Genomic DNA, 16,738 nt, shown 5'->3' on the forward strand with positions numbered 1-16,738 from the left:
CCCCGGGGATTGGCCCAGGTGGCGGCCCCGCCTCGCCCTCATTGGCCGCAGGTGCCACCGCCCCCGCCCCGGGACCGCCCGCCCCGCCGATTGGCCGCCGGCGGGGCCTCGGGTCGGCCATGTTCGGACACCCCACGCCCCCGCGAAGCCTGACGCCGGACTCCGTGCGCGCCCCTCCGCGCGCGCCTGCCGGCCGCGCCCCCACCCCTCCCCGCCCCGCCCGCCGCCAAGTTTCTAGAGTTGGCTGGACCGGTGTCCCTCGGTCCGTGCGCCGCGCTCTCCCTTCCGCGTTCCGCCGTCGGCCCCACCTGCGGCCGGACTCGGCCTCTGGGGCCCCGCGCCATGGCCCGAGCGCCCGGGGCGCGGCGCTGACGGCGACCGGCGGAGCGCGCAATGCCCAGCAGGACGGGTCCCAAGATGGACGGGAGCGGCGGCCGCGTCCGCCTAAAGGCGCACTACAGCGGGTGAGCGCGAGCGCCCGACGGCGGGGCTCGGCCCCGGGCGGGGGGCGTGCGAGTCGGGGCGGCGCGGCGGAGTGCAGAGCCGGACGAAGGAAGCTGCCCCAGACCGCGCTGGCCGTCGGGGACTGTACTGCCTCCGCTCGGGAGGCCGAGGTTTGGGGGCAGCGGGCGGTGGCGCGGGAGGGCGGGGACAGCGAGGCCCCTCCGGGCCCAGGGGGTCCCAGGAGCTTTGGACGCGCCAGCGCTTAGAGACTGCCCCAGGCGTGCAGGCGCACCGGCCTCAGTGGGACTTCACAGACGGGAAAGCTTGCGGGCAGGGCTGGGTCAGCCTGCACTCGCCCTCCCGTCCCGACCCAGGCTCGGAGTCGCCGGCCCAGCTCCGAGCGCCGCTGCCTCTCGGGTCAGCGGGTCTCTCCCCGCCCCGACGGTGTTGTCCTGGGCTGGAACTTGCCCAGAGGGGCACATGGCGCGGAAGATGGGCACCTTGAGACTCTCCGCGTCCCCGGGCCCCATGTTGACATTCTCCCTGGGAAGTTGGCCACAACCTGTAAGGAAGAAAGTTTTCTTCTCAAATTATGAAGACTGCTGGCAGGTTTTAAAAGCAGAGGTTTTCTAAACTTTTCCCAATTTACCCGACCAGATGTCTCAGTTTAAGACCACTTCGCGTGCGGGAGAAGGGAAGGTGCGGTGAGCCGTGGGGGTCGCGCTAACGGAGGGCACCTGGAGGGCCTGGGGCCCTGCGACCGTCCTCACTCGGTGCTCTGGATTTGACCTGCCTCCCTGTGAAATGGGGCGAACCGGCGTCCACAGGGGTCTGTGGCCAGACCCCTGGACCGGCCCTGGCGCTCGCTGGATTCTTGGCCGCTGGACAGCCCTGGTCCGGGTGGAGGAGGCTGCGGCCAGCAGCGCTGTGCAAGCAGATACTGGAGGAGAATGAGGCTATTTAGCTGTTGCAGCTTTCTGCTCCTGTTGGTCTCCAAGAGCCCCCAAATCGGGCGGCTGCCCCCAGGGTCGCCTCTGCCGGGTTGGTGGTTGGGCTGTAGGGCCTGGGGAGCCCCAGCTCTTGACCTGGAGAGCACACCTTGTTTGGGGTGTTGGTCAGGTCGCCTGCCCTCTCTGCTGTCTGCAGCCTTGGGAGCGTGGGGGTGGGGTGGGGTGGTGGGAGGGGAATTGATGGCTAGAGAATAAGGATTTGTGTGGGGGGAGGTGACTGGCCATCTCACCTGAAGAGGTTGAGGGGTCGTACCTTCTGGCCTGTCAGGGTGGACTGCAGACTGAAGCTGGTGAGGTGTCAGCTGGGTCCTGGCCTGGGGCCTCGGCTTGTACGAGAGGGAGGAGCGGCAGTCACACATCAGACAGTCCTCTTTCCTGTCGGGAACCGTGGGATTGAGCAACTAGTGACTGACTGTGAAAATCAGAGCCGATCCTTAGCCAGAGGAAGTCCACACCCAGAGAGGCAGAGGGCAGGTGGGAACCAGACCCCCAGCCCTCCACCCAGGGATGAGTTCCAGTCGGCACTGCGCCCAGGGAGGGGAGAGGGAGGTGGACTCGGCCAGTGTCCCAGCAGTGCTCTGGGAATCCCTGGGAGTGCTGGCCGAGCAGCCTGTTTAGCCGCCCCTCCCCACTCCCCCACAAGCTTGGGCCCCTGGAGAGTGCTTTGGTTACCTTGGGAAATGTGACCTGTTGAGTCCGGTTTCCTGGAGATGAAGCCACACCCTACACTCTTCCCTCTTCTTCCCCTTCCAACCTGTGCCCCTTCCTCTCGCCTCCCTAGCCCCCTCCCTTCCTCCCCTCCCCCTCTCGGTTCCTCTTCTTTCCTCCCCATTGAGGCTCCCACCTCCTTATGCCTCCTCCCTCCTTCTGCGTCCACCCTTCTCCTTTCTGCCCCAGGCTGACTGTCCCTTCCCTGTCTGAGCTCCTCTCTCCTCTCAGTGCTTTTCCTAAAGGCTTTGCACTGTCGCCTGGGGAGGGCCCTGGGTTGGGAAAGTTAGTTCTCAGGGATGGTAGACCTGACGCAGGCTCCAGAAAGTGTCCGCCAGAATCCTCGCTCACTTATCCAAACCCCAAGGTCCAAGGGAGATTTTGTCCTTGCCCTGTGGCCCGTGGAGGGAGGTTCTGTTTAGGCACCCAGGCCAGGAGCTGAGGGTCAGATACACTGGAGACACTATTGTTAAAAATAGGGGTCTTCAGGGACCCCCGCCCCGGAATGGCTTCTGCAATCGCCCTTTCCCATCCCCTCTCCTCCCCAGGCCCTCTGGAGGCTTGAGATTAGGGTCACCCCCTCACCAGTGGGCTTTTGGAGGGTGTGGTCACTGGAGTCTCAGGGTATCCTGTGTTTTGGGGGGTTTCCAGGTGATGTGTGCTGGGTTTGGAGACCCTGCTCTGCCAGGTTTTCTGAGATCGCAGAAACGACCTGGTTGGATCTTCTCTCCAGCTCAAGCCTGGTTTCCAGAACTCAAAGCCTGGGCTGCATATTGAGGCTTGGGTGGCCCCGTGGGTGCTGCCCCTGCCCAGGGCTCTGTTTGAGCTGTTTGCTCGGAGAGGCTGCCTGATTCCAGTTTGGGGTGATGCTCGGGGTGGTGGTCAGAGGTCTGGTCAGGGAGTGGGACGACCTTTCCCCGTTGTGCTCAGGTTGTGCGGTGGAGGGAAGAGCTAAAGTGCTGTGGGTGACGAGCTCAGAGCCCAGGGGTCCAGCCTGGTGTCGGTTGCCTCCAAACCACTGGGGAGCCATCCACCTGACCTCTAGGCCCTGAAGCACCGGGCAGGGGGACTAGCTGCCACCTGGGGGTGGAACTGTAGGCGAAGGTCGTGGGGCAGGGATAGATAGTTTTCTACCCAGGGATAGATGGGTGGCAAACTCAGTTCCAGAGCTCCCATGGCAGGGGGACTGATGGGTATGCCGGGTAGCACAGGTACGAGGTCTGGGAGATGTGGTGGGCGTGGGAGGGCTTGGTCTCTGGGGCCCCCACTGATGAGCCGTGAGACCCCTCTATGCCTCAGTCTCCCCATTTGCCCAGTGCCACAGGCTGTGGTGAGCTTTGGGCCCTGGGGTGGGCTCTGAGGGTCTGAGCAGATGGGGTAGGTTCCAACTGTGTCCCCCACCCCCTCGGGAGTGAGCCATGGGCTGGACACGGGCTGCCATGGGCACCCAGCAGATGGATCCTGGATCCTGGTGGCCCTGGGTCTGTTACCTGGTGGACCGAGATGCTCTGTCAACACGCATTTGATGGAATTCAGAAGCCATTGGTGTTAATGCTCAGTGGACCCTGTGTTTCTCTTGTTGAGGGTGTTTCAAAACTTTTTTCAGAGGATCCCACCCTTGTGGTGTCAGATGTGGGTAAACTTCAGTTTATCCTGTGTGATTCCTGTTCAGAGTCTCAGCAGATGTGCGTTCACCCATGTCACCACCAGCCCTGCTTTGGGTGGCAGGTGATGTGGGGACAGTGCATGGAGGGGTTGGATACCTCTCCCTCCCTGTCCTAGGGAGTCGAGTGTTCCCTGGTGCTGACTTGCCTTACCTCTAAGGGCCATTCTCAAAGACTGACCATGAATCCCTGGGCTGTCTTCAGCCATCCAGCTTTTATATCCCAAGTGTGGATGAAAAGATAAAAGGCAGTGGCATTCTGGGCCTTGGTTTTCCCAACAAACTGGGTCTGGAATTATGTTGTGGCCCTACCAAAGGCAGTTGTCGAATGGTGCCTCCAGGGTTTCAAGAGGCTGTGGCATTGGGGTAATAAGCTAGTCCCCCTCCCCATACCTCCCACCACTTCCCACCTCTCAAAAGTCCCACACCCTGGATACCATGTGGCCCTGTTGGCACCATCAAGGTAGTGGGACGATGTAATGAGGCCTGTGGGCTTGAACTGAACAGTCTGTGTCCAGCTGCACCCACCCCTCCTGGGTGACTGCCCCTTACCCTGTCCTTCTGCCCCTCGGAGTCACGTTCAGGTGCTGGGATGGGTGTTTCTGCACCAGGGCACTCATGGTGTAATTCACAAGGCCTGTGGGCAGTGGTTCCGGGGTGCGGGGGGAGCTGTCATACCCTTGGGGACAACACAGCTTCCTGTATTTGATCAACAACTTGGTTAGTTGATCATGTGACTTAAATGTGCCCCCTGGTGAGACCTGTGTGTCCTCTCTGCCCAGGGACCTCCTCATCACCAGCCTGGACTCCGCCACCACCTTCGATGAGCTCTGCGCAGAGGTGCGGGAGATGTGCCGGCTGCACCCGGGCCACCCGCTCACCCTTAAGTGGGTGGACAATGAAGGTGGGCCTGGGGGGTGTGGTGGTCGGGCAGTGGCTCTCTAAACCTGGGCGCGGCCCCTTCCCTGGGGAGGTGGACAGCCCTGGGATTAAGCTGATTCAAATTAACTAGCTTCCTGTTTCCGGGGAAGAGGCTGTGGCAGGTCATGGAGGGACTAGCGGGCGGGGGTGAGGGTCCCTTGGCGATGGTTGTTCCCCTCAAGGCCAGCTCTGGTGCTGGGCCCTGGGGAGAGGCTGCAGGAGTCCCCCCCATCTTGTGTGGGTCCTGACCTTCCTGACTCCCTTCCTCATGTTCTGGATTTTTCTGGTGGGTGATTTGCTAGCTGAACTGTGGTTTCTCAGGGAGGTGGGGAGGGGAGGGTGGCCAGCGCCCTAGGGTCCACCTCTCTTTTCCTTTCCCTCCCTCCTTTCCTGTAGCCAGACACACGTCTGAGATAGTGGAGGGTTTGGAAAACAGTTCAGAAGAGCCTGCCCAGCAGCTCTCAGCCTGGACATGGGAGTGGGGGAGGGTGGGGGCAGGCAGACCTCTGGCCACTCCCCTTCCTGCTGAAGCCAGGCCATGATGTCCTGGCTCTGGCTGTCCAAGCATCTGTGCTCCTGTCCAGCCTCAGTAGACAAGAAGCCCTTCTTTCCGGTCTAGGACTGGATAGGAAGGGTGCTCATTCTCTCCCAGGCCAGGAAACCTGCCTAGCTTGGCACCCCATGTGGAGCTGTGGGTGAATTCATTGCCATTCTGGGGCTCGTTGGTTCTGACCTAGGCCTTTGGGTTGGGGGGGGGGGTGACTCACTCTGGGACCGGCCAACTCTGCCCTGGGTGGCCAGTCACCAGCAGCAACACTTTGCGCTCCCAGTTGGGCGCCCGCCACCGTGAACCCCCCTGCCTTGGGCCTGCAGTGGCCTCAGCTGTGTCCCTCGTCTGCCTAGGTGACCCCTGCACTGTGTCCTCCCAGATGGAGCTGGAGGAGGCCTTCCGCCTGTCCTGTCAGCACAAGGACGAAGGGCTCACCCTTCACGGTCAGTGCCGGCCGGTGGGCACTCTGGGGGTGGGGGTGGGCACTTGGGCGCTTTGTTAGACCGGAAGCCACACAGATCATGGTTTAAGATATTAGGATGCAGAGGATTTAAGAATGTGGAATAGGAAGCAATTTGGTTTCATTTTTTGCTCTTAGGTCTTATTATCCCAGATAAAAACCGCGCTCTTACTTGTCAGGAGTCAGTGAGGTGTTCTCTTACTGGACACGGAAGCCTGGGTTCTGGTGGTCGGCCCTCATTGCCCGTCCATGTGCAGGGTTTCCAAGGTTTTGCCTTAATAATCATCTGGCAAGAGCAGGCCATGGGGATCCATGGGCAGTCAAACTCAGCGCAGGGCTCCTTGCGAGGCCACGGTGGTCACTGACCTTCACTCTTTCTCTGGCTCTCTCTGCATGCAGTTTTCCCCAGCATCCCCAAGGAGCCAGGCATGCCCTGTCCTGGAGAAGACAGTGAGTACCGTCCTCCTGCGACACATATCCTGGTTGTGGGTTGACGTGTCTGTTATGCCAGGGAGGGGAGGATGGGAGGATGGGAGCCGGGTGGCCTGGGGCTCAGTGCTCCTCGTGAAGTGTGTGAGGGCAGAGTGGGCAGCTGGTGTGGCCTCACAAGGGGTTCTTACTGGTGCCCCTGCCCTTGGCTGAGTGTGTTCAGGCACCAGTGCCACCACTGGACAGGGCGTCGGCTTGGCCAGAGGTGCCATGAGGAGACATCCCGGAAACACCCTGACCTCCCCAGGCAGGCAGGACCCTGGCTGGGATGGCTGGATGCGGCTCCTTTGTGTCTGTCCTGACTCATACTGGCCCCGTTCTCCTTTGTGGAGGGTCTGTGGGTTGAAGGTGAGGTCCCAGGGGCAGTGGGTCGGAGAAAAGCTTCTGACCAAACCCCAGAGGCCCCTGACCCTGGGCAGTTTGGTCCACCTTGTCCTTCAGGGCAGCCTCTACTGACTGGAGCACAGAGAAGCTTACAGGACTGTGCTTGGCCCCTGGCATGGGGCTGAGGGCATGCCATGGTGCTGGGGGACTTAGCTCAGCCCCTTTCTGGCAGGGGTCCTGGGTAGGCTCTGGGTGCAGCAGTGCCACATGGGTGGGAGCAGATTCCAGCAGAGGCTGGGCTGAGTTTGTGTGCACCCCCCCAGAGATGTTCAGTGGGCCCTTGTGTGTGTGAGTCCTGGATTTAGGGGAGAAATCAGGGCTGAAGAGAGGTTTGCGGGTCGTTGAGACCGAGGGTTGGGGTGGCCAGTGAGCAGGGCTTGCCTGTGGTCCCACGAGGAGAACAGGGGACCCTGAAGGAGCACCAGCAAGGCTGGGAAACATCTCAATTGTGGAATCCTGGCAGGAGGGGAGCAGGCAGCCTGAAGAGATTGGAGCAGCCCAGGGGCTAGCAGGAGGTGCTGCCCCAGGGGTGGTCATGGGGGTGGGCGTGAGGGGCACTTTTGGGGGGGCAGTGTGAGGAGCCCCAGGAGGTCCCAGCTGGTGTCAGACTATGGTAAGTAAAGCTGGAGGCGGCAGGGGAAGGGGCCCTGGAGATTCTGAGACCTGGGAGTCGCCCAGAGAAGTAGGGGTGGGGGGCAGTAGCCAGTCCTGCAGGTGAGACTTCCCAGCCAGAGTGGGAGGGGCTGATGGGAGGCACCTGTGCGCATGTGCAGTTTTGCTGTGAGTATATTTGAACCTGCAAGGATGTGGTCAAAGCAAGACCTTGGTGGGTGGGGTGGAGCGTTTCGGTGGGGGCTTCAGAGATGGGTGTGTTGCACAGGGGCTTCGAGGTCCTCATCCCCATGTGGCTGCCCCCACCTGACCTCCTGCCTGGGTGCCCTGGAAGGGGCAGCATCACACTTGGTAGAGCTCACCTGTGTTTTCAAACATACGGAAAGGTAAAATGAGAGAGATGCTCCTGTTGGAGACAAGGTCCCTTCCACTGTGGTCTGTGGGCAACTCTCAGCCACAGTGACGGGCTGGCTCATTGTCTGCCCAGCGTCATCTCCAGCAGCCAGAGCTGGCCCAGGGCACAAGGGACGCCCAGCACCTCTGCGTCTCAGCATCCCCAAGGCAGGAGCCAGCCATTGGCTTAGCCCAGGGCCCTGGCTGTGCTGCCTGAGGGCTCAAGTCTGCCCTTTCTTTCTCCACTTTGGTGCCCTCCTGGCTTGATCCTCATGTGGATGCTGCCCCATCCGGGGTCTCACATAGGGGATGGCAGTAGGGGCTGCACTCAAGCACCCCAGTGACCTCCTGGTGTCATGGGGTCTCCACTGGAGGTTGACATGGGATAATGTGTGGGCAGGGCCTTGTGCCTGTGTGGGAATTCAGGGAATGTGGTGCCGTCTCTGCTCGCCAGCAGGTCCTTGAGATGCTCACCCGGGGCGGCTCCGAGGCTCCAGGCCCCTTGGTGTTGTTGGAACATTCCAGCAGTGCTGTGGGGGGTGGTGTGGGGGTTGGGCAGAGAGGAGAGTGGACAGAAAGTGAGAGTTGGCATCTCCTCCGAGTTCTGCTCGTCTGGCTCCATTGTGACGCTGCGCTTGGGCAGTCAGGACGGCCCACACTGTTCCCTTCGGGCAGTCAGGACAACTGCCACTGGTCCCACCATGGCCCAGCTGCGGGTGTGATTCTAGCACCTGTGTCTCTGTTCACTGCCAAGGCCGTGGTCAGTGAGAAGGGATCAGTGGCAGCCATGATCCAGGTCAGGACCCCATGTGGAGGGCTGACGGTGTGACAAGCCATGGCTGGAGAAGGACATGCTGCAGAGATGCAGATGCAGGGGCGCCTAGGTGCATCTGGCCGGAAGGGCTGTGTCACACCTGCCGAGCCTGTGTTCCTGGCAGCAAAGCCCCTTTTGTGCAAGTCCACAGCCTGAATTTAATTGGTTCTCTTGGGTTTTTAAAAGTTGTGTAAAGCACACCTAACATAAAACTTACTGTTTTAACCACTTTGAACAAATTCGATGGCATTTAGTAAGTCCATCACCTCTGCCTGCTTCTGAAACATATTTGGGAAGAAAAACCTGAGCCCATGAGCAGTCGTGGCTCCTCCATGCAGCCCCTGATGGCCAGCAGACTGTGCCATCTCTACGGAGTCACCCTGTGTAGACATTGCCCGGAACGGAACTTACAATATGTGGTCTTTTGTGATGGCTTCTTTCACTTGGCGTGATATTTCTGAAGTTCATCCATGTTGTAACGTGTATCAGAACTTCATTCCTTTTTTTTTCTCCAATTTTTATTCCCATGGTGAAGTACACGTAAATTCACTGTCTTAACTATTTTTAAGTATACAGTTTGTTGATATTAACTAAATTCACATTGTTGTGCAACCATCCCCACCATCATCTCCAGAACTTTCTCATCTTCCCAAACCGAAGCTCAGTCCCCATGAAACACTCACTCCCCACCTTGCCCCCAGCCCCTGGCCCCCACCCTCCCACTATCTGTTTCTATGATTTTGACTCCAGGGACCTCCTAGAAGTGGGATCACACAGGATTTTTTCTTTTGTGTCTGGCTTGTTTCATTCAGCATCATGTCCTCAGGGTTTATTTGTGCTGGAGCAGGTATTAGATTCTCCTCATTTTTTAATGCTGAGACATGTTCCATTATATGGACAGACTGCAGTCTTATCTGTCATCTGATCATGGACACCTGGGTTACTTCATGTTTTAGCTACTCTGAATAACGCTGCTGTGAACACAGGTGTGCAGATATCTCCTTGAGACTCTGCTCTCATTTCTTTTGGGTATATATGCGCAAATGGAATTCCTAGGTTAGAGGATGAAATGGTTGGATGGCATCCCTGACTCAATGGGCATGAGTTGGAGCAAACTCTGGGAGATGGTGAAGGACAGGGAAGCCTGGCATGCTCTACTCCATGGGATGGCAAAGAGTCGGACATGACTTAGCAACTGAACAACAGCAATGCTGGTTCTGTTTCTAATTTTTTGAGCAGCTGCTGTGCTGTTGTCTACGGTGGCAGCACTGTCTCCCATCCCACCAGTAGTGTGCACAGTGGCTCTCCTTGCCCCCGTTTTCACCAGTGCTCATCTCCCGTTTCTGACACTGGTCTCTCTGGGCTGTGCGGGATCTTCGTTGCTGCCCTTGAGACCTTCCTTGTGCAACATGGGATCTCTGGTTCTAGTTGGGGTGTGCAAACCCTTTGCTGCAGCATGTGGGGTCCAGTTCCCTGACGGGAGATGGAATCTGGGCCTCCCGCGTTGGGATCGTGAAGTCTTAGCCACTGGACCACCAGCATAGATCCCCCCCAGTGCTGCTTGTTTTCTGTTTTGTTGATGGTACCCTTCCTGATGGATGTTAGGTGGTGTCTCATTGTGGTTTTGATTTTTGTTTCCCTGATGGTCAGTGATATTCAGCATCTTTTTAGTTCTTGTTGGCAATTTCTTTGGAGAAATCTCTACTCACGTTTTTCACCCACTTTGAACTGGGTTGTTTTGTTGTTGAGTTTTAGAAGTTCTCTACCTACTCAGCATATCAGATACACAATTTGCAAGTATTTTCTCATATTCTGAGGTTTTTTTCCCTACTTCTTTAGTGGTGACAAAATCATGAACTCCAATTTGTTTTTTCTTTTGTTCCATGTTTTGTTGTTGTTGTTCAGTCAGTAAGTTGTGTTGGACTCTTTGCAACCCCATGGACTGAGGCACACCAGGCTTCCCTGTCTACTATCTCCCAGAGTTTGCTCAAACTCATGTCCCTTGAATCTGTGATGCTATCCAACCATTTCATTCTCTTTCGCCCCCCCTTTCTCCTCCAGCCCTCAATCTTTCCCAGGATCAGGGTCTTTTCTAATGAGTCAGTTCTTTGCATCAGATGGCCAAAGTATTGAAGCTTTAGCTTCAGGCCTTCCAGTGAACATTTAGTATTGATCTCCTTGAGTTTTGACTGATTTGATCTCCTTGCTGAGAGTCTCCAAGGGACTCTCAAGAGTCTTCTCCAACACCACAGTTCAAAAACATAAATTCTTTGGTGCTCAGCCTTCTTTATGGTCCAACTCTTACATCTGTGCATGACTACTGGAAAACCAGAGCTTTGACTATATGGACCTTGGTCAGTAAAGAGATGTCTCTGTTTTTTAATATGCTGTCTAGATTTCTCACAGCTTTCCTTCCGAGAAATCATTGCCAAATCCCCTGCGGGGAGGCTTTGGTCCTTTGTTTTCTTCTTAGGGTCTTTGGTGCATTTTGAGTTGACTTTTGCACATGATGTTAGATAAAGCTCTGGGTTTGTTCTCTTACACGTGTACGTCCAGTTTTCCCAGCACCATCTGTTGAAAAGACTGTCCTTTCCCTGTTGAACGGTCCTGGCACCCTTGTTGGAAATCATTTGACCAAACTTGTGACGGTTTCTGTCTGGGCTTTCTGTTCTGGCCCATTGGTCCATATGTCTTGTCTGTATGCAGCACCACAGTAGCTTTGCAGTAATATTTGAAACCAGAGAGTGTGCATCTTCCAGCTTTGTTCTTTTTCAAGATTGTTTTGGCTATTCTGGATCCCTTGTGATATCATATGAATTTTAGGATTTTTTCTGCAAAAAAAAAATTGGGATTTTGGTAGGGAGTACACTGACTCTTTAGATTACTGTGAGTAGTATTGGGACTTCCTTGATGGTTCAGACTGTAACGAGTCCACCTGCAATGCAGGAGACCCTGGTTTGATCTCTGAGTGGGGAAGATCCTCTGGAGGAGGAAATGGCAACCCACTCCAGTATTTTTGCCTAGAGAATCCCATGGACAAAGGAGCCTGGCAGTTTATAGTCCATGAGGTCACAAAGAGTTGGACATGACTGAGTGACTAACACTTTATTGATGTCTCAACAATATTAAATCTTCTGGTCCATAGACATGAGATCTCTTTCTGCTTATTTATTTCATTTAATTTTTTCAGCACTGTCTTACAGTTTTCAGTGTACAAGTCTATCACCTCCTTGTTAGATAATATTGTTAAGTATTTTATTCTTTCTTAAAAATAATTTTATTTTTGGCTGTGCTGGGTCTTCATTGGTGCATGGGCTTTTTTCTAGTTGTGACAAGCTGTTAAGCTGTTTTGGTGAATTTGTTTATTCTAACATTGTTTGGAATTTCAGGGTTTTCTGTGTTATATGTGAAGAGAGATAATTTTACTTTTCAGCTGATAATGCCTCTTTTCTTGCTCTGGTTAGAACCTCTAGTACTTTGTTGAATAGAAATGGTGATACTGGGCATCGCTGTCTTGTTCTTGGAGGAAAAGCTTTCAGCCTTTCTCCATTGAGTGTGGTGTTTCCTATGGGTTTTTTACGTATAGTTTTTCTTGTGTAGAGGTGGTTTCCTGCTGTGGTATAAGAAGTGTTTATGGTCCTCCTCCCTGGTTTATGGCAGGGAGCTCCTGAAACCCTTGGAATCTCCTGAGTGATAGGTGTGTCTTGTCATTCATTAGCAGTTGATTCTGGGTAGGGCCTCAGATGGGGCTGGTCACTGGAAACATCCAGAGATTAGAGGGTTGGAACCTGACCTCCAGGGAGAGGCAGGGGGCAGGTTGAACTAATCTCTGGTGGCCAGTGATTTAATCTGTCATGCCTCTGTGATGAAGCCTCCATAAAACCCCAGAAGGATGGGCTCTCCAGTTGGTGAACACATGGAGATTTGTGGGGAGTGACTCCTGGAGAGCCTCACACCTCCTTGGTGTATCTTGCTTCTGCCTATTCCTGAATTAATCTGAGTTCTGTGCTCTGCCCTAGCAAATTAATCTAATTGAGGAGGGGGTTGCGAGCCTGTAGCCTGTGGGTCAAACCTAGATAGCATATTAAAAAGCAGAGATGTTGCTTTGCTGACAAAGGTTCATCTCATCAAAGGTATGGTTTTTCCAGTTGTCATGTATGTATGTGAGAGTTAGACCATAAAGAAAGCTGAGCACCAAAGAATTGATGCTTGTCAACTGTAGTGAAGACTCTTGAGAGGCCCTTGGACTACAAAGAGATCAAACCAGTCAATCCTAAAGGAAACAAGTCCTGCGTATTCATTGGAAGGACCAATGCTGAAGCTCCAATACTTTGGCCACTGATGCGAAGAACTGACTCATTGGAAAAGACCCCGATGCTGGGAAAGATTGAAGGCAGGAGGAGAAGGGGATGACAGAGGATGAGATGGTTGGATGGCATTACCAACTCAATGGACTTGAGTTTGAGCAAGCTCTGGGAGTTGGTGATGGACAGGGAAACCTGGCATGCTGCACTCCATGGGGTCGCAAAGAGTTGAACACAACTGAGTGACTGAATTGAATTGATCCTGTGGGTCAGAAGCCCAGGCATCAGCCTGGACTGGCAGTTGGTGTCTGTAGTTGGGTTGGAGGGCAGTCTTGTAGAACTGAACCCTTAATGTATGGGGTCTGCCACTGCCTGCAGGTAGATGGTGTCAGAATTGGTAGGATGAGAAAAAACCAGATCATGTACCTGCTGTTCCTAGTTTGTTGAATATTTTTATCATGAAAGGATTTTCAGCTTTGTCATGTGCCTTTTCTGCATCAATTGAAATGATGATTTTTTTCCCCTTTGTTCTATTAATGTGGTTTGCCGCATTGATTGTTCATCTTTTTATTCCAGGAATAAATCTGACTTGGTCATGGTGTATAATTCTTTTACTATGCTGCTGGATTTGGTTTGCTAGTATTTTATTGAGGATTTTTCATAAGGCACGTTGGTCCTTTGTCTTCTTTTTCTTGTAGTGTCTTTGTCTGACTCTAGCATTAGGGTAAATCTATTTTCTGGAATAAGTTAGGAAGTGTTCCTTCCTCTTAAGTTTTTTGGAAAAGGAAGATTGGTGTTAGTTCTTTTTTAAATATTTGGTAGAATTCACCAGCGTAGCTCTCAGGTCCAGGACTGTTCTTTGTCAGGAGATTATTTTTTTTTTAATTACTGATTCACCTTACTAGCTATTTGTTCTTGTTCAGTTGCTCAGTTGTGTCCAGCTTTTTGCAACCCCATGGGCTGCAGCACACCAGGCTTCCTTCTCCTTCAGTCTCCTGGAATTTGCTCAAACTCCTCCTGTCCATTGAGTCAATGATGGCATCCAACCATCTCATCCTTTGTCACCCCCTTCTCTTCCTACCCTCAATCTTTCTCAGCATCAGGGCCTTTTCCAATGAGTCGGCCTGGCAACTAACCTAACTGGTTACAGGTCTATTCAGATTGTCTGTTTCTTAGTGATTTAATCTTGGTAGGTTCTATGTTTCTAGGAAACACAGAATTTGTGCATTTCGTCCCAGTTATCCAGTTTGTTATATAATTGTTTGCAGTGCTCCCTTACAATCCTTTTTATTTCTGTGAAATCAGGAGTAATGTTCTCACTTTCATTTCTGATCTTGGTAATTTGAGCCTTTCTATTTTCTGGGACATCATTGGTTAAGCCTGCACTTCCACTGCACGGGCTTCCCAGGTGGCTCAGAGGTTAAAGCATCTGCCTGCAATGCGGGAGGCCTGGGTTCAATCCCTGGGTCAGGAAGACCCCTGGAGAAGGAAATGGCAACCCACTCCAATATTCTTGCCTGGAGAATCCCATGGATGGAGGAGCCTGGTGGGCTACAGTCCACGACTTCACTTTCACTTTCACTTTTTTTCCATCTAGCTGAAAGGTGATCAGTTTTGTTGATCTTTTCAACAAAAATGGTTTCACTGATTTTCCTTTGTTTTTCTATTCTCTTTTGTTTATCTCTGCTCTGATCTTTATTATTTCCTTCTGCTAACTGGGAAATGGTGAAGGACAGGGAAGCCTGCCGCAATGCAGTCTATGGGGTTGCAAAGAGTCAGACACAACTTAGCCACTGAACAACAACAAAGTTTCAGATCTTAAGCTGTATAGTTAGACTGTTGATTTAAGATCTTTCTTGCTTTTAAAAGAAAGGAATTATAGCTGTCAATTTCCCACTTAGCTTTGCTTTCTCTGTATCCTTTGGGTTTTGGTATGCTGTGTTTTTGTTCGTCTCTGAGTATTTTCTTATTTCTCTTGTAATTTCTTTTTTGATCCATTGGTTGTTTGAACGTGTTGCTTAATTTCCACACATTTGTGATTTTTTCCAGGTTTCTTTCCTGTTGTTAATTTCTAACTTGATTCTGCTGTGGTCAGAGAAGATAGTTTGTATGATATCTGTCCTTTAAAACTTGATTGAGACTTACTGTGTGGCCTGACATGGTCTCTTCTGGAGAATGTCCCTGTGTACCCGAGGACACGTGTGCTGCTGTTGGGGGCGGTTCTGTGTGTGTGTCCACCACGTCTCCTTGGCTTGTTGTGTTGTTCAAGCCCTTGGTCTCATCATTTGTTTCCTGTCTGACTGCACTGTCATTGCTTCTTATGGCTGAGTAGTATCCTGCTGGGTGTTTTGTTATATCTTACGTATCCATTGACTCATTGATGGACATTTGGGTTGTTTCTGCATCTCGGGTATTGTGGACATTCATGCAGAGATTATAGGTTTTTGAAGCACTGAATTGGTAATTTTGTTCTGGCCACAACACAAAGAATTTTTCGAGTCTGTGTGTGTAGAAGCATCATAAGAATAAACTGTCAGCAGAACCCATGAGGTGCCCACTTTAAAGGGGTCTGGCTCCCGTCCAGTTCCTGGGTGAATAGAGCCCCGTGTTGCCTGGGGGCTACAGGCAATGGAGGCCTGTTCAGGCCAGTGGCTCAGCCAGAGAGCCATGCTCCCTGGTGTGGCAGCTGGGGGCTTGGCGGCTCCCTGCTACCAAGTGGAAGCACGTTTCTAGGGCTTTTGGGGTTGGGCGCCTGGCAGGATAAGGGGGTCTTGGTGGTTGGTGGGCTGGGTCTTTGTGGGGAGAGGTGAGCTGGCCGGTGACATCCCTGGGCCAGGCAGAACCCCTGGCCAATGGTGGCTCTGGGCGGCTTGTTGGAGCCCAGGAATGACGTGGCAGTGCACGGGCCTGGGGGGGCCACCTGCTGGCTCTGGGCAGGGGTGGCTGCAGCACAGAGGGGCTTTGTGACCTCATGGTCCCCAACAGGCTTATGTCAGCCCCTCTGTGCATTGTCTGTCCTGCGCTGGTGGGTGAGGGGGCTCCTCTGTTGTGTGCGTCATCCTGCCTCTGTTCACATGGAGACGTTCATGTTTGATTTTTGTGTTAAATATGGTCAGATCTGTTTAACATTTTCCCATTGCCTGTGCTGGTCACTTGTGCACAGACTGTGGGTCCTCCAGCAGGGAGCAGGCCCAGTAGGGGATAAGCATGGCCGAGGCCTTCAGCCCTGCTTCCAAGGACACTGGGGTCTTGCTGCCCACTGCCCCCTTGGCCCCTCTGATGGCTGCTGTCCTTAACATCCGGCCACACTCCCCACAATGTGACTGGACCCCCATTGGCCACTCCTGCCAGCCCTGGGGCCTCTTTCTAGGGACTGACTCCAGCCTGGGGGTGGGGTGGAGTGGCCTCCCTTGGTAGGTATGAGCTGCATGTGTGCGGCTGGGAATCAGGCAAGTGTCCAGGTAGCGTCCAGGGCTCCACCAGTGAGCAGATGATGGACCCAGTGTTATCCATAAAACAGGGTCATGGGGCTGTGAATCAGACGTGGTTCTAGGGAATACTAACACCTCTGTGGAGTGAGCAGTCATTCAGTGTGTCTTGAAGGACAGCTGGGGGCACTTACAAAGCAGAAGAGATGTAGTAAAGAAGCCCTTTCTGTCAACTTGAGGATTTCCCTGTGGGTGGTGAGCATTGGCCGCAGGAAGGCTTCCTGGAGGAGGAGTCGTGCCAGAGGCCCTGTCACATGGAGCTGGCCATGGACACTGCTAGCGCTCAGGTGACCCCCTGGGAAGGGGTACAGAAAGGAGGGCTTCTCAGTCCTTAATGGTCTCAGAGAAAAGCTGAACCTGGGGGTGTGGCCCTGCAGCCCATCTTAAAGCCGGGGGTGTCCCTCGAGGCCATAGGAGCCAGGCACTGGTAGCCTGAGTTCTTCGTGTCCTTGGCCCTGCCCTGTCCATGCGTTCAAGTGAGGAGGCGTCCCTGGATGG

The 16,738-nt window shown here is 53.8% G+C and overlaps 1 protein-coding gene across 1 annotated transcript in view; it reads left to right on the forward strand.

The window, feature by feature from the left end:
• The first annotated feature begins 204 nt into the window (after nt 1-204).
• The window catches only part of PRKCZ (protein kinase C zeta), a 100,259-nt gene continuing 83,725 nt past the window's right edge, over nt 205-16,738 (forward strand). Inside the window, exons 1-4 of the mRNA XM_040264093.1 lie at nt 205-464; nt 4,608-4,729; nt 5,650-5,739; nt 6,156-6,206. Coding sequence (XP_040120027.1) covers nt 394-464; nt 4,608-4,729; nt 5,650-5,739; nt 6,156-6,206 — 334 coding nt within the window. The 5' untranslated portion in view covers nt 205-393. The remainder of the gene's footprint in view (nt 465-4,607; nt 4,730-5,649; nt 5,740-6,155; nt 6,207-16,738) is intronic.

The sequence above is a fragment of the Oryx dammah genome, unplaced genomic scaffold (genome assembly GCF_014754425.2).
Source record: "Oryx dammah isolate SB20612 unplaced genomic scaffold, SCBI_Odam_1.1 HiC_scaffold_21, whole genome shotgun sequence".
In the NCBI taxonomy this organism is placed as follows: domain Eukaryota; kingdom Metazoa; phylum Chordata; class Mammalia; order Artiodactyla; family Bovidae; genus Oryx; species Oryx dammah.